Source organism: Oncorhynchus tshawytscha, linkage group LG17, assembly GCF_018296145.1.
Source record: "Oncorhynchus tshawytscha isolate Ot180627B linkage group LG17, Otsh_v2.0, whole genome shotgun sequence".
Taxonomy (NCBI): Eukaryota; Metazoa; Chordata; class Actinopteri; order Salmoniformes; family Salmonidae; genus Oncorhynchus; species Oncorhynchus tshawytscha.
Window position 1 is genome coordinate 209,964 of NC_056445.1, and position 24,189 is coordinate 234,152.

General features: G+C 41.5%; 1 protein-coding gene across 2 annotated transcripts in view; it reads left to right on the forward strand.

The window, feature by feature from the left end:
- The first annotated feature begins 385 nt into the window (after positions 1 to 385).
- The window catches only part of LOC112216677 (protein IWS1 homolog), a 30,673-nt gene continuing 6,869 nt past the window's right edge, over positions 386 to 24,189 (forward strand). Inside the window, exons 1-10 of one of the 2 annotated variants that reach the window (XM_024376650.2) lie at positions 386 to 512; positions 796 to 842; positions 2,667 to 2,752; positions 3,119 to 3,668; positions 11,785 to 11,847; positions 12,185 to 12,383; positions 14,109 to 14,166; positions 16,756 to 16,871; positions 16,985 to 17,135; positions 17,223 to 17,305. In XM_024376650.2, coding sequence (XP_024232418.1) covers positions 800 to 842; positions 2,667 to 2,752; positions 3,119 to 3,668; positions 11,785 to 11,847; positions 12,185 to 12,383; positions 14,109 to 14,166; positions 16,756 to 16,871; positions 16,985 to 17,135; positions 17,223 to 17,305 — 1,349 coding nt within the window. In that variant the 5' untranslated portion in view covers positions 386 to 512; positions 796 to 799. Of the gene's footprint in view, positions 513 to 785; positions 843 to 2,666; positions 2,753 to 3,118; positions 3,669 to 11,784; positions 11,848 to 12,184; positions 12,384 to 14,108; positions 14,167 to 16,755; positions 16,872 to 16,984; positions 17,136 to 17,222; positions 17,306 to 24,189 lie in introns of both variants that reach the window. The other variant, XM_024376651.2, reaches the window with a different exon arrangement.

Here is a 24,189-nt window from a genome sequence, read left to right on the forward strand (position 1 = left end):
GTCCTTGTGTAATTGTAATGTGATATTGTACCCCCTAGCTCGATTGTCCATTGTTTATCATTTATATATACTTGTGTTCCCTCATGTACTTTCTATATTGATTTGTTGTTAATAAAAAAAAGACAACATGCATATTAAAGTTTGCTTAACTATATATCTTTGTCTGTCGTGACTACAACCAACACAAAGCATATTGAAACAGCTACTATGCTTGTGATCTGTGTTTTGTCCTATATTTTATTTTTTAATCCCAGCCCCCGTCCCTGCAGGGTGACTTTTGCCTTCTGGTAGGCCGTCATTGTAAATAATGAATTTGTTCTTAACTGACTTGCCTCGTTAAACAAAGCTTAAATTTAAAAAAAAATACAACAGAAGTACGAATGAATTTCAATGCAAGTAAAGACGCATAGGAACTACGTATATCGAAGCGCGACCAAAACTAAACGCATGCGCATATGACGGCCCCAGTCCTTTGACGCCATTTGAAACATCGCAGGACTGTTTTTCTTCAGGTACTTGCTAATGTTGATCAATTAGCTATTGTTTTAATTTGTTGACCTGCATGGTACACTATCATTGCTGGCTAGCTTTCTGACCAGATAGTATTAGTTAATTAGCTAGATCTTGACGTTCAAGTTGTGGTTGCTATAACTACCTTGCAGATTGGCCTATTATTTTGTCGGTGCAGATTTCTTGTTTCAGAACTTATATTTTCTCATTGATTTAATAAACACAGATAACATTGATTAATCGGCGAGCCTAAGTACTGAGCTGATTGTCCATAGTGTTTTTCAGACAAATGGATGGCGAAGAGGACGAATTCTTCTCCGGGAACCACTCTGGTAAGAACTGCTTTGATTCCGCCTCGGCGGGGGCTAGCTTGCCAGCTAGGTCCTATTGGTTTGTTGTTTACTGTACCAGCAACGAGTTGTCTGTTCTTTCGTGTATATATTATGGTTCCCCGCAAGGCAGGTCTTACAGGCCTAGTTTTGTCGCTTCTGGACTACTGGTTAGTTGCCACAAAGAAGAACTTGGGAAAATTACAACTGGCCCAGAACAGGGCAGCACGGCTGGACCTTAAATGAATAATACGAATGTCAATAACGCGTGGCTTCATTTGTAGTGTTGTGGTGGGTTTTTCTTAACTTTTTACCATTTTCGACATTGTATAATAATAGTGAAGACATCATAACTATTACATAACACATGAAATCATAGAGCAACCAAAAATATATATTTATATGTGAGATTCTTAAAATAGCCATCCTTTGCCTTGATGACCGCTTCGCACACTCTTGGCATTCTCTCAACCAGCTTCACCTGGAATGCTTTTCCACCCGGTTTGAAGGACATCCCACATATGCTGAGCACTTGTTGGCTGCTTTTCCTTCTCTCTGCGTTCCGACTCATCCCAAACCATCTCAATCGGGTTGAGGCCTGGCGATTGCGGAGGCCAGGTCATCTGGTGCAGAACTCCATCACTCTCCTTCTTGGTAAAATAGCCCTTAAACAGCCTGGAGGTATATTGGGTCATTGTCCTGTTGAAAAACAAATGATAGTCCCACTAAGCCCAAACCACATGAATGGCGTATTGCTGCAGAATGCTGTGGTAGGCATGCTGGTTAAGTGTGCCTTGAATTCTAAATAAATCAGACGGTGTCACCAGCAAGCACCCTCACACCATAGCACCTCCCCTTCTATAATTTACGGTGGAAAATACACATGCGGAGATCATCTGTTGAACCACACCGCGTCTCACAAAGACACAGCAGTTGGAACCAAAAATCTCACATTTGGACTCCAGACCAAATGACAAGTTTCCACCGGTCTAATGTCAATTGCTCATGTTTCTTGGCCCAAGCAAGTCTCTTCTTCTTATTGGTGTCCTTTAGTAGTGTGTTCTTGGCAGCAATTTGATCATGAAGGTCTGATTCAGTCTCCTCTGGACAGTTGCTGTTTAGATATCTGTTACTTGAACTCTGAAGCATTTATTTAGGCTGGTGACTCTAATGAACTTATCTTCTGCAGCAGAGGTAACTGGGTTTTCCATTCCTGTGGCGGTCCTCATGAGAGCCTGTTTTGTCATAGTGCTTAATGATTTTTACGACTGCATTTGAAGAAACGTTCAAAGTTCTTGACATTTTCCGGATTGACTGATCTTCTTGTCTTAAAGTAATGATGGACTGTTGTTTCTCTTTGCTTATTTGAGCTGATCTTGCCATAATCTGGACATGGTATTTTACTAAAAAGGGCCATCTTCTTCATACAAAAACATGTAATGATGAAGTCAGTCTCTTTGAGCCATGAGTGATTGACATGCGAATTATTCATGTTAACTCTGCATGTACATTTTAAGGGCCAGCCGTGCTGCCCTGTCCTGGGCCAGTTGTAATTTTCCTAAGTTCCTCTTTTTGGCACCTGACCACACAACTGGGCAAGAGTCCAGGATCAACAAAACTCAGGGCCTGGACGGCCTGCCTAGTTGATAATGTTGTTAACAAGGCAGCGCAGCGCTTTAGTATGGGCAGGCCTCTCCCCGTCTGAGCTACTGTTGCATCAATATTATTGTTTACATTGTCGTCATGCCCATTGTATATGATACCAATAGTTGTAAACATTCATTCTGGAATGCCCAAAAATGTGTTGGTTGTGTCCTGGTCTTGTAGATGGTGGTGGCACCCCTGTACAGGACGAAAATGCTCCCGGTTCAGATGCGGAAGAGGAGACGAGGAATGAGTCGTGCTACTCAGAGGTAAGGGGATTGTCATCTAAGCAAGACGTGTTCAACACCAGTCTATTGTGGTGGTCAAACCCTCTTGATTTCCCAACCATCTTGCACATACAGATTAACATTTAAAAAATATGTATAATATCCCAGGGCTCTATGCGGACCTTTTTTTACAAGGAAAAATGGAGGTGCACACAGACATTTAGGAGCACAATAAAGCTAGAATACTTCATTTTTCTAGGCGCGTTGGTGCTCCTAAATTAGAATGTCAGATCGCACAGCAAAATATTTAGGCACATATGCAAGTGAAATGGTGGCACTGTAGAACCCTGTATCTATCCTAACCTTAGACTTATAAAGCATTTTATATTTCCACTTTTTGTTATGCAGGATGAGAATAGTCATGGTGAGGGAGCAGCTCAGGCCATGGAGACAAATGGTTTGGCCAGTGGGTCAGACAACGAGGGCCACAAAAGGGAGGACAGTGACTCTGAGGAGGAGGCACCAGTCAAACGCAGCACCTCAGACATAGAGTGCACCCCCCCAACCAAACGCAGAGGCAGCAACTCGGACATTGAGGGGCCCCCAATCAAACACAGAGGCTGCACCTCTGACATGGAGGGGAAAGAAACCAAGCAGGCTGCAGCCGGGAGTGACTCTGAGAACGAGGATCAGCCCCCGTCTCCAGCACGGAGCAGACACTCAAATGCACGCAGTGATTCTGAGACTGAGGTGCCCGAACACAAAGCGCAGATCAAGTCTGATGGAAAGGAGGAGGAGTGCGGTGAGAAGAAAGGGAAGTGGAAGGCTGTAATGCATTCCGACAGTGAGGATGAGGTGGAGGCTCGGTCAGTGAAAGCAGCTGCAGGCAGTGGCCAGGAGAAGGATAGTCCCGCAAAACGGGTGGTGGACGATAGTGAGGATGATGACGCAATGCCAAGTAGGTGCCATCTACATCAGCGTATTGGGATGGGGGGAAACAGTTGACTCCTGATAAGTACACAATCAATCAATCTACTGATCCCTATTCGAATATATTTTCTATTCACTTTCTCCAGATATCTGCATGCTCTGGATTAGTACACACATTCATACTACAACAGTTCTAAGTTATTGCACTATATCAAGTAGGGGTGTGACATTAAGTGAAATTCAGAAGATAAAAAAGTTTTACAAAATGAATCACTAAACTACCACTAACAGGTCCCGATCATCATAAAGGGGGAAATTTAAACATACCTAACACAACAATACTTTAATGTTAGTAGGAGGAGATATGCATCTTTCAAATTATTTACATTTTAGTAATTTAGCAGATGCTCTTATCAAGAGCGACTTACAGTAGTGAGTGCATACATTTTTCATACTGGTCCCCCGTGGGAATCGACTGAGCCATCCCAGACTGCCACAGTTATAAAGCGTTCTGCATGTCATTGTCATTCACAGTTGGGAAAATGGCAGAGAGTGAGACAGGGAAGCGAGAGCAACAAAGTCCTGTATGGCAATAGTTTGAAAAGTTAAATGAGAAAGTTGTGTAATGCACACTTTGAGGTGGAATTGAGTTCTAGTGGCAGTACACGTGTCAGGTGCAATGCTGAAGGGAGGCACTGTGAGACCCAACCTGTTGCTTTCAGCAGTGCGATTAGGGACAGAGATGATTGCAGTTGATATGCAGCCCATGTCAATGGTAGAGGATGTCGGCTTCAATGTTGCCTTAATGGCATGTAATAGAGCCAGACTACAATATGCCAAACTGTGAATGTCTGGATGTAGAAATTGTATAATGATTGCTCTGTAAGGTACAAAGTGCAAGCTCTCAAACACCAGATTGTTGGAAGTTTATGAACACGCTGTCACACATCACTGCAACGAGCCATCACATTGAGAAGTGGGAACAGGCACACAGCAGAGAATTGGTGCAGTAAGCCCTACCAGATGGCGCTCATCAGAAGTAAGGTGAGTGCCTTCTGGTAGGGTTTCCACTAGATCACAAAGTCATTATTGTCTATATTGTAAAAATGCATAAAAATAAAAACAGTAACCAATAATCTTGTATTTTCAGCTGTTTTGAAGCTGGTGTACAAAACTAAAGGTAAAAGTCGCAAAAACAAAACTTAAGCATAGAAATAGCGCATACAGAACGAATCTACTTCTCCTTAAACTTGCTTTCAATGAGAATTACAGATCTATAACTCAAATTTCTATGTGAAATTTGTTTGTGTCGCACAAAAAGTTACACATTGCTGCTTTAATAACCTCTTTGGGCTAGGGGGCAGTATTTTGACATCCGGATGAAAAAAGTGCCCAAAGTGAACTGCCTGTTACTCGGGCCCAGAAGCTAGGATATGCATATAATTTTATAAAGTTTCTAAAACTGTTAAAATAATGTCTGTGAGTATAACAGAACTGATATGGCAGGCGAAATCCTGAGGACAAACCATCAAAAATATATATATAATTCGGCCACTACTGTTTCCAATGGAACTGCCAGATTGCAGTTCCTAGGACTTCCACTAGAATTTGTAGTTTTTCTAAGTGGCTCCCATTTTGGCTGTAGTGTTTTCATGCGCGTGGATGAGAGCGCGTTCTTTGTTGTTTATCTCCTGTAAAGACAATAATGATTCTCCGTCTTAAAATGTATTGTTTATTTATGTATTAGGGTAGGGTTGTTTGACTTGTTTGGAGAAGTTTATTGGTAAAGTTTGGGATTCATTTTGTATGTGTTTTGAAGGAGGGAAACCGGTGGATTATTGAATGAAGCGTGCCAGCTAAACTGAGTTATTTATCAAACAAAAGGATCATTTGTGATGTAGCTGGGACCTTTTGGAGTGCCTACAGAAAAAGATCTTCAAAGGTAAGGCATTTATTATATCGCTATTTCTGACTTTCGTGGCACACCTGGCTGAAAAATGTTTTTCATGCCTTTGTATACGCGGCGCTGTCCTCAGATAATCGCATGGTGTGCTTTAGCCGTAAAGCCTTTTTGATATCTGACACAGAGGCTGGATTAACAAGAGGTAAGAAGTTAACCTGTTGCGTCGAGCCATCCCGGATCCGGGATCGTGAATACAGCCTCAAGCTCATTACCATAACGCAACGTTAACTATTCATGAAAATCGCAAATGAAATGAAATTAATATGCTAGCTCTCAAGCTTAGCCTTTTGTTAACAACACTGTCATCTCAGATTTTCAAAATATGCTTCTCAACCATAGGAAAACAATCATTTGTGTAACAGTAGCTAGCTAGTGTAGCATTAGCATTAGCGTTAGCATTCAGCAGACAACAGTTTCACAAAAACCAGAAAAACATTCAAATAAAATCATTTACCTTTGAAGAACTTCAGATGTTTTCAATGAGGAGACTGTTAGATAGCAAATGCTCAGTTTTTCCTGAAAGATTATTTGTTTAGGAGAAATCGCTCCGTTTGGTGCGTCACGTTTGGCTACAAAAAAAAAACTAAATCAGTCCTCAAAACGCCAACGCCAAACTTTTTTCCAAATTAACTCCATAATATCGACTGAAACATGGTAAACATTGTTTAGAATCAATCCTCAAGGTGTTTTTCACATATCTCTTCATGATATATCGTTCGTTGAAAGCCTCCTCTCTCCTCTCAATCACTGGATGACTGCGTGCAGCTTGTAGATTACGCACCAATTTAGACAAAGGACACCGGGCGGACCCCTGGTAAATGTAGTCTCTTATGGCCAATCTTCCAATGATATGCCTACAAATACGTCACAATGCTGCAGACACCTTGGAGAAACTATAGAAAGGGCAGGCTCATTCCCAGCGCATTCACAGCCATATAAGTAGACAATGGAAAACAGAGCTTCAAAAATTCTGCCCATTTCCTGGTTGAAGTTTCATCTTGGTTTCGCCTGTAGCATGAGTTCTGTGGCACTCACAGATAATATCTTTGCAGTTTTGGAAACGTTAGAGTGTTTTCTTTCCAAAGCTGCCAATTATATGCATAGTCGAGCATCTTTTCGTGACAAAATATTGCGCTTAAAACGGGCATGTTTTTTTATCCATAAATTAAAAAAGCGCCCCCTATATCCAAGAAGTTAATGGAGCTGTAGGCCTAAGAGCAAATCCGGTTTAGTCTTAATACTGTAACTTCTTGAAATGCCACACCTGTCAAGTGGATGGATTATCCTGACAAAAGAGAAATGCTCCCTAACAGGTATTTAAACAAATTTAGAAGTTTAGATTTCAGCCAGTCATTTATTTGTTAATGTCATCACACAGCATACGAGTCATTCATGATTTGAAATGCAATCAAGCATTTTAGTTTTTAAATAAAATAAAGCAAGCCTTGAATAATTTTCTTAAACAATAAATAAACCGTTCCATTTCGGAAATTGCATTCACCAATGAATGCGACTGGTTTTTTTGTGTCTTTGCTGTAACAAAGGATAAAAAAACTTAAACGGACTCTCTGGTACACTAATTTATTTAGTGTTTACATTGTTCCAAACTGTCAGAAAAATGATATTGTAATCTATACCTTTGACGCACACAATATGCACGCAGCGCTTGCTCCTTACCATCTTTTTCTTGATCTCCAATATTTTCCATAACTAATCACATTTTATTCCACACATCTGACTTTACCTCCTGAGCAACCAGTAAACATTCCCCCTTTTCAAGTTTATTTGTCACATCCGCGTCCATTTTGCTGTCATGGTGTTTAGAGTTTGTTATAAACAATTTATTGATGTGATTATGTTATAGGTCAGGCCCTATTCGGATGGGATTAGTTTTACTGTGGGAAGTTGTGGTGTTTGTGTACAAAATTACCCATCTGTAATTTTAGTCGTGTCTGATACTGTCATGTCAGTATTTTATTTTACATGGCAGCAGAGTAACAATTTCAGCCAGAATAACTTTTTGGGCTAACTCCTAGTCCCGTGCAAATCGACATCCCTGTGTTTTGAGAGCGATGTCTGAGTTTGCCAAGTGTTTGTCACGGTTTGTGCAAGAAACAATAACTGATTCGATAAATTGAACTAAGTGTTACGCATAAGCTATATATGAATGGCCTACATGTAGCCTATCAACTTTCACAGTGAATGCTTTTGTTTGTTTTGTGCGTATAAATGTAGTATTGCCGAATGCGGCAGTAAAAATACTTTGCCTATTTAATGCAACCCTTGTTGTTAATAGATCGCAAAGCAGCATACAACTCACCTAAACGTTTGGAAATAAGTAAACTTCATCCATAGCCTTAGCTCAAATCTGAAGGCCGGGGTGCATTTAGGACCTACTGCGGATCGCAAAAATATCCTATTGATTATGATCACACTTCCTCAATTCAAATATTATGGTGACACCAAGCTCGCATTATCATTGTGGCCCTATCACCTGGACATGTTGAAATACTATCTTAATGCCTAGAATAAAAACTTCCAGGCTTCCGTCATAACTGTCAATTGATTGATTGAAAAAATATAAATAATTACAGGGGGCAGGTTGGAAAAATCGAACCCTGTTCGAATTATCCTCTGGAACCCTGTTCTCTTTTGTCCTCTGGAATAACGGCCATTCTGGAGTAGTAATTAAATAACCAAAAATCTCTCGTAATACTAGTCCACTGCGAATAGTTATTCGGTCACGTGCATGTGATGCATATATGTGTCAAGTAAAGAGGGCAAGGGTTGAGAGATTAGGGAATGTTTTTCCTAAACAAATTAGGGATATCGGTAACAACTTTTCAGTCAATTTGTTGTAAATATGTTGCAGCTTTAGCAACACGGTCAGCGCGATAAACACTTTGATGTTCTTTGGTGGTTGCTGCAGCATGGAGAGAGACAATGGGTGCTAGTCAGTCACTTGCCGTCTTTTTTATCTATAACTTTTTTTTAAAATTGGACAGTAAGTCTAAATCAATTGCTGGTCGGACTCACTCTAGTCATTTGTGTGTCTTAAATATTTCATCAAACCGGGCACTTAAAGCATCAAACAAGCTCAGTGAATATAGTTGATTTGATTAAAACGCATATATGGAAAATCATGTTTCAACATTTCGACCACGGAAATCTAATTCGCATTAGTCTATGGAAAGAAGAGACAGACGAACACGATGATGTTGTCCATTTTCACCCCTGTCGTAGAAATTCAGTACTGAGAGAGACTTGGTCATTTCTTCAAACAATCATCTTTATTTAATATCGATTCATTATTGTAATAATGAAACAGTCAGCCCAACAGTCTTGTTCTGACTGTTAGGCTGAGAGCCTAACTGGAAATGAAAAAACATATTATATAGGACCTAAAAATGCTTAGTCACAATGGTTCTATTTCCCATAAGCCACCTTGGTTATCTATACAGGATGGTGTTTTACCCAACCCAGATTAGTTTCCCAGGTGCCAGGAAGATGAGACAATGAGACATTGTTCTAAACTATTCCAGGCTGTCTCGGGTCACACACACACCACATCTTGTCCTATGGAATGCCAGCTTTTACGTTTTTATCACCAACATCAGTAGTCAGCTTGAAGCAATCTCCAGTAAAACCCCTGTCCTCAACACCCAGACTAGCTGCAGGGTGCTGAAGTGGAGACCATAAAGCACAGTATTAGCAGGACAGAAATGCCTTACTGTTTGTTAAGAAAATAATTGTTACATATCCAACAAATAAGGTGAATGCATAATTTTTCTATCACAACCCCACAAGTGTCTTGGGACTCATCTGAAGTCGGTACAGCCTACATGCCAACTTCTGTCTGTAGCGTCCAAACACACATGGGCCCCTTTTTGGAAAGGTGACTCTCACGAACACATACAGTACCGGTCAAAACTCATTCCAGGGTTGTTTTAAAAAAACTATTTTCTACATTGTAGGATAATCGTGAAGACATTAAAAATATGAAATAACATATGGAATCATTTAGTAACCAAAAAGGTGTTAAACAAATCAACATATATTTTGAGATTCTTCAAAGTAGCCTCCGTTTGCATTCATGACCGCTTTGCACACTCTTGGCATTCTCTCAACCAGCTTCATGATATAATCACCTGGAATGCATTTCAATTAAAAAGCGTGCCTTGTTAAAGTTAATTTGTGGAATTTCTTTCCTTAATGTGTTTGAGCCATTCAGTTGTTGTGTTGTGTCAAGGTAGGGGTGGTATACAGAATATGGCCCAATTTGGTAAAAGACCAAGTCCATATTATGGCAAGAACAGCTCAAATAAGCAAACAGAAATGACAGTCTATCATTACTTTAAGACACAAAGGTCAGTCAATCCGGAACATTTCAAGAACTTTGAAAGTTTCATCAAGTGCAGTTGCTAAAACCATCAAGAGCTATGATGAAACTGGCTCTCATGGGAACCGCGACAGGAATGGAAGACCCAACGTTATCTCTGCTGCAGAGGATAAGTTCATTAGAGTTAACTGCACCTCAGATTGCGTCCCAAATCAATGCTTCACAGAGTTCAAGTAAGAGACACATCTCAACATCAACTGTGTCCTTGATCTGATGAGTTGGTTTCAACCGCTGTGTCTTTGTGAGATGCAGAGTAGGTGAACGGATGATCTCTGCTTGTGTGGTTCCCACCGTGAAGCATGGAGGAGGGGGTGCTTTGCTGGTGACACTGTCAGTGATTTATTTAGAATTCAAGGCACATTTAACCAGCATGGCTACCACAGCATTCTGTAGTGATACACCATCCCATCTGGTTTGTGCTTAGTCCCACTATCATTTGTTTTTCAACAGGACAATGACCCAAAACACACCTCCAGGCTGTGTAAGGGCTATTTGGCCAAGGAGAGTGATGGAGTGCCAGATGGCCTGGCCTCTACAATCATCCGATCTCAACCAAATTGAGATGGTTTGGGATGAGTTAGTCCGCAGAGTGAAGGAAAAGCAGCCAACAAGTGCTCAGCATGGAGTATTGTTGAGTGTGAAAAACCCAGCAGTGTTGCAGATTATGACACACTCAAACTGGTGCCCCTGGCACCTATTACCATACCCTGTTCAAAGGCCCTTAAATATTGTCTTGCCCATAGGCTACATTGCGGGTGGTAGATGCCCATTCTCCCGTATAGCTCAGCTCAGGTGTCTGCATACACCATAGACATATACTTGTCACAGACACGCCTTGGTTTTACTGCATATTGGGGACCAAACATTTATTCCCATTCAAAATCCTATTTTCCTTAACCCCTAACCGTAAAAATAACCCTATTTGTATCCCTAAACCTAAAGGCGTTAGCATGCCAGGCGAACCAAACGAGTGTGCTCGCATACTCCCTTAAAAGTCCTTCGTTTGAAAAACTGTAAGAAAAATAGTACTGTGTCAATTTTTTTGATGCCATAGCCATACACTTCCTCAAAATAGTCAGAATGAATCTAAGATGACTCAAATGTCATACTTTGTTTTAGCAGAGGAGATCTTAGTTGTGCGATTTTACATCTAAGATGTTTGCAGTATTTCTCAAAAAATGTGCATGAAAACAAGTCCTCTTGTTGAATGACAACAGACTTTATTGAATAATCCGTACTGTTGACCAATCACCGACGAAGGGGCATAGACTTCGGCTATCAACTCTGGCTTGCCTCAAATTTTTTGTGTGCGCCCGAACAGCCGAGAAAAGCCTTACTGAAGTCCAAATCGAACAAACATGTTTTATTTTGGGGACTGGCGAAATGTCTAGTTTTAAATACATATACATTTAAAAAAAAATCCCCTCTGTTTTACTATACTTGTGAGGACTTTTGGAACCCAAAATGATAGTGAAGTTAGACCACACAATTCAGCTCGGACAGACACAGGCAGGCGTCAGCTTGGACAGATCCAGCTCAGAGAGGTCCAACTCATTCATGTACTCTATCAGCAGCATATTTTAATTTAGAATGGACAATTAATGTGTTTGTGCAAGAAATGTTAGGGCGTTGAATCGAAATGAATCGCACCAAATTGTTTCAAAATGTATTGTTACTTTTCTCAATGAAAGATGCACATCCCTGCACTGTATCTATCAGGCCTCTAACTCCATCTGTTGGTGTCTTAATGTGATTTTGTTGAATGTGTATGTGCTGTTACAGTGAAGAGGAAGAAAGCCATCCTGTCAGACAGTGAAGATGAGGAGGAAAAGGCTGACGAACCAGGTAAAATGAAAGACCGGCAGCTGGACCAGTGCAATTGGGTGGCTCTGGTCAAAAGTAATGTACTGTATGGGGAATAGGGTGCCATTTAAGATACTCACCATATCTTGAAGTCTATGATGGTTAGCGAGTGTGTAGAGATTAAGGCTGCATCTTAAATTACTCCATAGTGTACACTGTGGTGTGTTAGGTCTATGTATTTTTTTTATTGAGCTGCTCTGTTGGCCAGGTCTCCCTTGTAAAAGAGGTCTTCTGACCTCAATCGGACTTCCTAGATAAATAGTTGTGGTCAGAGCCGTGGGGCTCTATGATCATAATGATGGTGACTCCTCTTCCTCAGCGTCGAAGAAGAGCCACACTGTGTCTGACGACGAGAACTCTGACAGTAACGCAGGCTCAGAAGCGCCCGACAAAACCATGGCCAAACTGCGGGAACTGGGCTCAGAAAGCGAAGACGAGGATGATGGACAGAAGGCGACAGGAGGGAAGGATGAGAAAACACTGTTTGGTAGCGACAGCGAATCAGGTGACGAGGAAGAGTAAGTATTCCGATCCCTACACTCACACTCCGTTTGAGTTTTGAATTTCCTTATATAAATGAGAATTTGCTGTTTGCTTTTTACTAACTTTGTCATTCTTTCTGTAATGATAGCACTGTACAAGGTATTATTGTTATTTTTATTCTGTAACTTGACATAAATCAAATTGTATTGGATTTTGGATTTTTCACATGCTTCATAAACAACAGGTGAAATGCTTAGTTACGGGTCATTTTCAAACAATGTAGAGTTAAAGATAGATTACAAAAAATTATATTAAAATAGTGACAAAAGGAATAAATACACAGTGAGTAACAAATAACAATGAGTAAAAATAACAGGGAGTACCAGTACCGAGTCGCTGTGCTGGTGTATGAGGTGGTTATTATTATACCTTTATTTAAAACAAGGAACACAGACTGAGACCAAGGTCTCTTTTACAGCTGAGCCCTGCGTATACATGTTTACACATACAAACAAAGCGATCACAGATAACATAAAATACAGTAGCAGATTGTTACATTTACACACAGGTTATTCCCCTAATAGCACAAGAACTTGCATTTACCTGAATCAGTTGCAAGCAATACAAAAATAAAAATCCTCCAATAATTGTTTAAAATGGGCAAGGGGGACAAGTTTAAGTTTAGTCTGCAGGCTATTCCATAAGCAAGGAGCATAACAGGAAAAGGCAGCCATACCCAACTCTGTGGAGATCGCAGGGGCGTCACGTGTAATCCTTGCTTGAGACCTGGTTTTATGAATTATAGTTATAATGTTGATGAGTGATGATAAGGTAGTTTATTCAGAAGTGCTTTATAAACACATGAGAGCATGTTGTTCTCGTCTCATGGACAGCGACGTCCAACCCACATTTTGATATAAATCACAGTGGTGAGTTCTGTAGCTAGCACCCGTAATAAACGTAATAAAGTGCGCAGTGATAAGTAGCATCCAGCGATTTAAGTGTGGATGCCGTAGCGTGCATGTAGATGATATCCACATAATCTAATACAGACATAAAAGTAGCTTGCACAATTTGTCTTCTATTTGTACAGGACAAACATGTCCTGTTTCTATAGAGGAAGCCTAGCTTGATTTTTAGCCGTTTACAAAGTTCGTCAACATGCATTTTAAAAGACAGTTTATCATCCAACCATATCCCCAAGTATTTATATGCAGAGACCTGATTAATTCGAGAGCCATCTAAGCTTGTAAGTGCAAGTGTATTTTCAACCAACTTTTTGAACCTATTCAAAATTGAAAAATGTGTTTTCTTTGCATTTAAAACAAGTTTCAGCTTTATAAAATACCCTTGTAAAATCTTAATCTGTCTCCAATTGTGATAATGCTTGGTCAGCTGTTGAAGCGATAGTTACATGAGTGTCATCAGCATATAAATGAATTTTACACTTATCTCATCACCGATATTGTTTATGTAGAGCGTGAACAGATGGACCAAGTATAGAACCTTGTGGGACCCCTTTAACCAACTCCAATGGCTCTGACTGGATGCCGTCGACTCTAACAGCTTGACTTCTATCCTTTAGATAGTCATGAAACCAACGACAGGCTTCCGATCCCAGTCCTATTAATGACAGCTTACCCAAAAGTATCGCATTGTCTGCAGTACATGCGATACATATGTACTGAAAGGATGCGTATGTATTCTAGACTGTATGGTTGGTTCTGATTTGTAGGGTTCCTATGCTCTCTCTCATATAGGAAAATGATTGCAGACATTTTTGGTGACTCAGGTGATGAAGAGGGGGAAGAGTTTACGGTGAGTTTTACTAACTTTACAAATCAAATTTCAAAAGTTTGGACACATACTCATTCCATGGTTTTTCTTTATTTTTACTATTTTCGCCTCCCGAGTCCGTACGGGAGTTGCAGCGATGGGACAAGACTGTAACTACCAATTTGGATATCACGAAATTGGGTAGAAAATGGGGTATAAATAAATAAACAGCCTTGATGGCCTTAATGTAGTTTTCAGTCTCTCAGTCCCAGCTTTGATGAACCTGTACTGACCTCGACCTTCTGGATTATAGCGGTGTCCACAGGCCGTGGCTCGGAGGGTTGATGTACTTAATGATCTTTTTGGCCTTCCTGTGAAGGTGCTGTAGGTGTACTGGAGGGCAGGTAGTTTGCCCCTGGTGATGCGTGATGCGTTGCGGGCGGTGCAGGTCCTGTACCAGGTGGTGATACAGCCCGACTGGATGCTCTCAATTGTGCATCTGTAAAAGTTTGAGGGCTTTAGGGGCCAAGCCACATGTCTTCAGCCTCCTGAGGTTGAAGAGGTGCTATTGCAGTGTCTTCACCACACTGTATGTGTGGGTGGACCATTTCACATCGTAAGTGATGTATACGCTGAGGAACTTGAAGCTTTCCACCTTCTCTACTGCGGTCCTGTCGATGTGGATAGGTGCGTGCTCCCCTCTGCTGTTTCCTGAAGTCCACGATCAGCTCCTTTGTTTTGTTGTGAGAGGTTCTTTTCCTAGCACCACTCTCCCAGAGCCCTCACCTCAACCCTGTAGGCTGTCTCATTGTTGGTAATCAGTCCTACTACTGTTGTGTCGTCTGCAAACCTGATGATTTGAGTTGGAGGCGTGCGTGGCCATGCAGTCGTGTGTGTGTGTGTGTGTGTGTGAATAGGGGGTACAGAAGGGCGCTGAGCACACACCCTTGTGGGGCCCCTGTGTTGAGTATCAGCAAAGTGGAGGTATTTACTACCTTCTCCACCTGGGGGCGGTTCATCAGGAAGTCCAGGACCCCGTTGCACAATTTTATTCGACACATGCTTCGTAAACAAAAGTTAAATGCTTACTCACGGGCCCTTCCCAACAATGCAGAGAGAAAGAAAATAGAGAAATAATCTAAACGTAATAACACACAATTATAAATACACAGTCAGTAATGATAACTTGGTGTACCAGTGATGTTGTTAGACTTGCCCCAAACATAATGTTTTGTAATCAGGACAAGACAAAAAATTGTCCTTTGCCATTTTTTTTGCAGTATCACTTTATAGTTCCTTATTGCAAACAGAGTTTTGGAATATTTGTATTCTCTACAGACTTCCTTTTCACTCTGTCATTTAGGTTAGTATTGTCGAGCAATTGCAATGTTGATCCATCCTCAGTTTTCTCCTATCACAGCCATTAAGCTATGTAACTTTTGTAGCCTTTGGTCTCATGGTGAAATCACTAAGCCTTTTTCTTTCTCACCGGCAAATGAGTTAGGAAGGATGCCTGTATCTTTGTAGTGACTGGGTGTATTGATACACCATCCAAAGCGTAATTAATAACTTCATCATACTGAAAGGGATATTCAGTGTCTGCTTTTTTCCCTCCACATCTACCAATAGGTGCACTTCTTCTTTGCGAGACATTGTAAAACATCCATGGTCTTTGCTTGGAATTCACTACTCGACTGAAGGAATTTACAATTATTTGTGTATTGGGTACTCAAATTGTTAACCACTGTTATTGCACACAGAATAAGTCTATGCAACTTCTGTGACTTGTTGAGCAAATTCTTACTCCTGAACGTATGTAGACTTGCCATAACAAAGCGGTTGAATACTTAGTGACTCAAGGCATTTCAGCTTTAACATTTATTTTTTGTTTATTTCTAAAAAATAAAATTACACTTAGACTTTGGTAGCTATTTGGTTAACTATTTAACAAACTATTTAGCAGTCTCATGGCTTGGGTGTAGAAGCTATTCAGGGTCCTGTTTGTTCTAGTATCGTTACCGCATGCCCTGCGGTAGCACAGAGGAACAGTCTATGACTTGGGTGGCTAAAGTTTGTACATTTTTAGGACCTTTCTCTGACACCGCCTGGTGTAGATATACTGAGCCGTATGCACAACAGAGGGTAGCCACTTGCGGGTCAGATGTCAAGCAGTATGTTATCTTGCTGTTCTGCCTCCTCTTCTAGTGTTCTGTCTCCATTGGTCCCGCTAGCAATCCTACCCCTGCACTTTTTACAGATCTTAAAGTACTGGACAAGTGAGAGCTAGCCATAAAGCATATTTATCCTATAACTTGTATTATTCAGGAACATACAATAAGGTCAAAAATGAGAGAAATACTGTGAATTTTTTTTTTTTTTTTTACCATATCCAGTCCTTTCAGATCTGTGAACATCAAGGGTCCCAATCACAGATTAAGCTTGTCCTGGACTAAAAAGCATTCTTAATGGAGAATCTCCATTGAAATGGCTTTTAGTCCAGGATTAGACTTAATCTGTCTGGGGAAACTGCCCCCAAATGTTTAGGGACTTTTGGGAATTGTCCAGACACCGAAACTATACCTCATCTTTGATTCCCGATCAAAACGACTGATGTTGTTTCTGCACCAATAGGGTTTCAATCAGGAGGATCTGGAGGGGGATAAGAACCAATCACAGGCCTCGGCAAAGAAAGCAATGGAAGACGACTCGGACTCTGACGAGGGCGTGGACAGGGGTGGTGTCCAAGAGTGAGTATCTCATGAAGTCTTTGTCAATATTTTCAATCAATCGATTTCCTCTTGCCACTATACTTTCATTCTATAGTGGAGGCATGGCTAACTGGCTGACTGTCTCTATTCAGCACCAGCTTCATGTCAGACTTTGACGTGATGCTGGCTCGTAAGAAGGCCCAGAGCGGGAAGCGACGACGGAACCGCGACGGGGGAACGTTCATAAGTGATGCTGATGATGTGGTCAGTGCCATGATCACCAAGATGACAGAGGCTGCAGAGGTGATGTTCAGGCCCCAAACTGTGTATGTGTTCTGTCAGCTCTTCAATGCAGATGCGGGTGTACCATTCTAACTGTGTGATTTACAGGAGGACAGAACACTGAATGCTCAGAAGAAGCCAGCCTTAAAAAAGCTGACCCTCCTCCCCACTGTAGTTATGCACCTGAAAAAGTGAGTCCATCTATGTCTCTCGATACTACCACAAACATAGTCTATATTCATTGACTTTACAAAACATTAGGAACTTTCCATGACAATGACCAGGTAAAAGATGTGATCTCTTATTGATGTCACTTGTTAAATCCACTTCAATCAGTGTTGATGAAGGGGAGGAGACCGGTTAAAGAATAATTTCTAAGTCTTGAGACATTGTGTGTGTGTTCCATTGAGGGTGAATTAGCAAGACCTAATATTTAAGTGCCTTGGAATGGGGTATTGTAGTAGGTTCCAACCTCCCCAGGCTGTTCTGAAGGATGGCTGTAGTCTTTTTTTTTTTGACTGTTAACTGCTTCCTGCCACCAAATGCGCCTTGGTTGGGTGTTGTACAGCCCAACTTTGAATTCTCCATGACAAGCCAGGGGTTATGCGTTTGCTTGTTGTTGAACAGCAAATTACACATGCTCTGAGCACTTCGTCGGTGGATGCACCGCCCCCTTACCTCCAGCTCCCCATCTCCCTCTCATGCTGAGTCTGACTCGCTAGTAGGCCTACAGTGGGGGTGCTGGTGGTGATGTTGAACTGGTGGGATTAGCAGCACTGCAAGCTAAGAGGCATTGCCATCAGGAATGCCTCTCATGCCTCTCCTCCGCACTGACCGATCTCAGGCTCGTTCTCTGGATTTTCGGACTTGGAAAATGTCATCAACCTTGATTGCCTTTTCTTATCAATTTAAAAATATATATTTGGCTTTCCCACATTTCAAATTCAGTAGGGAGATGACTGTCCTAGACAACGTGACGTGATTTACGTAGGGACCTCTTCACCAGCTGATCACCACTACCAAGACCTGTGTCAGGATCAGTTACTTCCAACACTGGCCCTCCCCATAACCTCTATGTACAAATAATAGCGCAGGTCTGGGATCAATGTGTCAGGATGGAATGCTTACACAAAAGGATCACCCCGCATTTACTTGATGGTCTTTGATTTTAACCCTGATCGCTTTTATTAGAATGTCTACAGTGCAAGCAGTGAAACAATTAATAAATCATGCCGCGAGAGGTACCGGATCGGGGAAATAAGTGTCGGAACAAACAGAGTCCAATCTGAGCAGTGCCGGATCCTGTTCCGGCAGGATCCAGCTCAAATTAAGCACCAGCTTTATGTTTAGATTTTTAATACATGTTTTTTGCGCAGGCTGTACACACTTCATTAGTCTCTCATTCAATTTGACAAGTGCTTGATAATGCCTCAAATTTCACGGCGGCATCCCCTTTGTGGCTGTAATGCCCCCTAAAAAATCCATGCCTTTTGCAGCCAGTGGCCGTTGTGCCCTTGGCCTGGAGTGCTGCGTTGTGCCCCTCTCACTGAGCACTATGCACTCCTAAGCACCTCTCACTCAGATGGCTCTCCATCGGGTGATCGGGTCTTTCTCACAGGCTACAAGTGAAGGGACACATCGGGGATGCAACTGCGCACATCCTTATGCAATTCCGAGATGCATATGGAAGACTGTCCAAATTTTACTTTTCGTCAGCCACCAAGATGAGTAGGCCTAAAAGAACAGTAAAAGCACTAGCCTATGTCAATCTACTAACCCCCATAATACAGAAGATGACCTGTTCTGTACGATAAATAAAAATTCCAAACATAGTCTGGGACAGTTGTGGGACACTATACATCCCAAATTAATACAACCCCACTAGCATCAAAAAAAGCTTTTTTATGCAATGTGGCTGACGCAACAAATCAGAACATTTAGCTTAAATTGTTGATAAACTGAGGCTATTTCTTCACATTATAAGCAGAGCAGTGTGTACATGGCAGTAGGCTATAAGCGTGAATGTTCCATTACCCGAAAACACCATTATCAAAGGTGACCGCAAAGGTGATTATAGATGTAATGCTTTTATTATAACGGTGCGTTTTTACGGTAAATTCTAACCCAAACTTGAATCTCACATGCTGCTTAAGTGTGCCAGTTAAGCTCTAAACACCTTGAAAAGCAGATTAATGTGCTTCATTTTAAGAAGTTATTTGGTCACTTTAGTTGTGATACAAACCTTATCAAAACATATAGGTCTATGGGCTAGGCTACATGAGGTGTGCGACTATGATTCGAACGGCATTGTTTCTTATGCTGGGCATCATTCACAAGTGATAGTTTAATAGGCTAATATTGTCACCTATTGTTGATTTAATCTGGTCTTTCCATATACAAAATTATGTATGTGTGAAATTTCTTTTGATTTAGAATGGACACTTATCATGCACCTGTCTCAACAGGCAGCGGGTTAAAATACATGTAATCTATGTACTTAAATAGCAAATGGAGGATGCTTTTCCGGTGGATAATTTTCATGCCAGCCAGGTAGGCTTTACTCCTGTTGTGAAGATAAACAATGTGCTTAATATTAGGAAAGTTGAGAGAAATATAGTAGGCCTAGGCTATAGAAGGCTTAGGGGATCCTCTTTTTAGTAGAGGCCATCAATCTGTTTTCTCATGTAACTGCATAGCCTATTGAAATGTTGCTCAAAATGAGCTAATGGGCTCTCATGAAGTGTTTGATTAGATTTTAGAACACATTTGCATTGATGTCAGAGTGATTAGAGGGACAATGGAGTGCTGAGTACCAGGCAGTTAGCATGTTTGGTAGACTGCTAATGACCATCAGCAGCATCGGAGCTTGGAGAAGCCTAATTACCGTGACAAAACGGTCACATGGAATTTGACTGTCGTCATGACTCGTGACCCCCGGTGTGGTGGTAATAGTCACCGTAACAGCTACATACACAATCCATGTCTCAAGGTTTAAAAATTATTCTTTAACTTGTCTCCTCCCCTTCGTCTACACTGATTTGAAGTGGATTTACCAAGTGACATCAATAAGAGATCATAGCTTTCACCTGATCAGTCTATGTAATGGAAAGAGCAAGTGTTCCTAATGTTTCGTACACTGTGTGTGAGAAATACCACATGGAATCATGTAGTAACCAAAAAAGTGTTAAACAAATCAAAATATATTTAAGATTTGAGAATTTTCCAAGTTTCTTCAAGTGCAGTCGTAAAAACCATCAAGCGCTATGATGAACTGTCTCTCGTGAGAACCGCCACAGGAAAGGATGACCCAGGTGTTACCTCTGCTGCAGAGGATAAGTTTATTAGTTACCAACCTCAGGTATTGCAGCCCAAATGAATGCTTCACAGACTTCATGTAACAGACATTTCACCATCAACTGTTCAGAGACTGCGTGAATAAGGCCTTCACGGTCGAATTGCTGCAAAGAAACCACTACTAAAGGACACCAATAATAAGAAGAAACTTGCTCGGGCCAAGAAACACGAGCAATGGACAGTTGATCGGTGGAAATCTGTCATTTGGTCTAGAGTCCAAATTTTGAGATTTTTGGTTCCAACCGCCGTGTCTGTGAGATGCAGTGTATGTGAACGGATGATCTCTGCATGTGTGGTTCACACCGTGAGACATGGAGGTGTGATAGTGTGGGGGTGCTTTGCTGGTGACACTGTCTGTGATTTATTTAGAATTCAAGGCACACTTAACCAGCATGGCTACCACAGCATTCTGCAGCGATATGCCATCCCATCTGATTTGCGCTTAGTTCCACAATCATTTATAGGACAATGACCCAAACACACACCTCCAGGCTGTGTCAGGGCAATTTGACCAAGGAGAGTGATAGAGTGCTGCATCAGATGACCTGGCCTCCCAAATCAAAAGTAACAGTCAGGATCTGGTGTGGAGACCAGCTGCATTAAGTACTGCAGTGCATCTCCTCATGGACTGCACCAGAGTTGCCAGTTCTTGCTGTGCGATGTTACCCCACTCTTCCACCAAGACACCTGCAAGTTCCCGGACATTTCTGGCGGGAATGGCCCTGGCCCTAGCCCTAGCTCAATGGGATTGAGATCCGGGCTCTTCGCTGGTCGTGGCAGAACACTGACATTCCAGTGTCGCAGGAAATCACGCACAGAACGAGCAGTATGGCTGGTGGCATTTGTCATGCTGGAGGATCATGTCAGGATGAGCCTGCAGGAAGGGTACCACATGAGGGAGGAGGATGTCTTCCCTGTAATGCACAGCGTTGAGATTGCCTGCAATGACAACAGGCTCAGTCCGATGATGCTGTGACACACCGCCCCAATGACGGACCCACCACCTCCAAATCGATCCCGCTCCAGAGTACAGACCTCGGTGTAACGCTCATTCCTTCAATGAGAAACGCGAATCCGACCATCACCTCTGTTGATACAAAACCGCGACTCGTCAGTGAAGAGCACTTTTTGCCAGTCCCGTCTGGTCCAGCAATGGTGGGTTTGCGCCCATAGGCGACTTTGTTGCCGGTGATGTCTGGTGAGGACCTGCCTTACAACATGCCTGCATGCCCTCAGTCCAGCCTCTCTCAGCCTATTGCGGACAGTCTGTGCTGATGGAGGGATTGTGCTTTCCTGGTATAACTCGGGCAGTTGTTGCCATCCTGTACTGATCCTGTGCAGGTGTTACACTTGATCTGCCACTGCTAGTACGATCAGCTGCCCGTCCTGTCTCCCTGTTGCGCTGTCTTAGGTGTCTCACAGTACGGACATTGCAATTTATTGCCCTGGCCACATCTGCAGTCCTCATTCCTCCTTGCACAGATGAGCAGGGACCCTGGGCATCTTTCTTTTGGTGTTTTTCAGAGTCAGTAGAAAGGCCTCTAGTGTCCTAAGTTTTCAACTGTGACCTTAATTGCCTACCGTCTGTAAACTGTAAGTGTCTTAATGACCGTCCCACAGGTGCATGTTCATTAATTGTTTATGGTTCATTGAACAAGCATGGGCAACATTGTTTAAACCCTTTACAATGAAGATCTGTGAAATTATTTGGATTTTTACAAATTATCTTTGAAAGACAGGGTCCTGAAAAGGGATGTTTATTTTGATTTGTTAACACTTTTTTGGTTACTACATGATTTCATGTGTTATTTCATAGTTTTGATGTCTTCACTATAATTTTACAATGTAGAGAATAGTTTTAAAAAATAAATTTTTAACTTAAATGAGGTGTGTCCTAAATTGATTGGTACTGTACGTAAGTACATGCATGCAGTGTGTGTATATATATATATATATATATGTGTATTTATATACAGTGCCTTGCGAAAGTATTCGGCCCCCTTGAACTTTGCGACCTTTTGCCACATTTCAGGCTTCAAACATAAAGATATAAAACTGTATTTTTTTGTGAAGAATCAACAACAAGTGGGACACAATCATGAAGTGGAACGACATTTATTGGATAATTGGATATTTCAAACTTTTTTAACAAATCAAAAACTGAAACATTGGGCGTGCAAAATTATTCAGCCCCCTTAAGTTAATACTTTGTAGCGCCACCTTTTGCTGAGATTACAGCTGTAAGTCGCTTGGGGTATGTCTCTATCAGTTTTGCACATCGTGAGACTGAAATTCTTTCCCATTCCTCCTTGCAAAACAGCTCGAGCTCAATGAGGTTGGATGGAGAGCATTTGTGAACAGCAGTTTTCAGTTCTTTCCACAGATTCTCGATTGGATTCAGGTCTGGACTTTGACTTGGCCATTCTAACATCTGGATATGTTTATTTTTGAACCATTCCATTGTAGATTTTGCTTTATGTTTTGGATCATTGTCTTGTTGGAAGACAAATCTCCGTCCCAGTCTCAGGTCTTTTGCAGACTCCATCAGGTTTTCTTCCAGAATGGTCCTGTATTTGGCTCCATCCATCTTCCCATCAATTTTAACCATCTTCCCTGTCCCTGCTGAAGAAAAGCAGGCCCAAACCATGATGCTGCCACCACCATGTTTGACAGTGGGGATGGTGTGTTCAGGGTGATGAGCTGTGTTGCTTTTACGCCAAACATAACGTTTTGCATTGTTGCCAAAAAGTTCAATTTTGGTTTCATCTGACCAGAGCACCTTCTTCCACATGTTTGGTGTGTCTCCCAGGTGGCTTGTGGCAAACTTTAAACAACACTTTTTATGGATATCTTTAAGAAATGGCTTTCTTGCCACTCTTCCATAAAGGCCAGATTTGTGCAATATACGACTGATTGTTGTCCTATGGACAGAGTCTCCCACCTCAGCTGTAGATCTGCAGTTCATCCAGAGTGATCATGGGCCTCTTGGCTGCATCTCTGATCAGTCTTCTCCTTGTATGAGCTGAAAGTTTAGAGGGACGGCCAGGTCTTGGTAGATTTGCAGTGGTCTGATACTCCTTCCATTTCAATATTATCGCTTGCACAGTGCTCCTTGGGATGTTTAAAGCTTGGGAAATCTTTTTGTATCCAAATCCGGCTTTAAACTTCTTCACAACAGTATCTCGGACCTGCCTGGTGTGTTCCTTGTTCTTCATGATGCTCTCTGCGCTTTTAACGGACCTCTGAGACTATCACAGTGCAGGTGCATTTATACAGAGACTTGATTACACACAGGTGGATTGTATTTATCATCATTAGTCATTTAGGTCAACATTGGATCATTCAGAGATCCTCACTGAACTTCTGGAGAGAGTTTGCTGCACTGAAAGTAAAGGGGCCGAATAATTTTGCACGCCCAATTTTTCAGTTTTTGATTTGTTAAAAAAGTTTGAAATATCCAATAAATGTCATTCCACTTCATGATTGTGTCCCACTTGTTGTTGATTCTTCATAAAAAAATACAGTTTTATATCTTTGTTTGAAGCCTGAAATGTGGCAAAAGGTCGCAAAGTTCAAGGGGGCTGAATACTTTCGCAAGGCACTGTATATGTGTGTGTGTGTGTGTGTGTGTGTGTGTGTGTATATATACATATGTGTGTGTATACTTATTTTCCACCATAATTTGCAAATAAATTCATAAAAAATCCTACAATGTGATTTT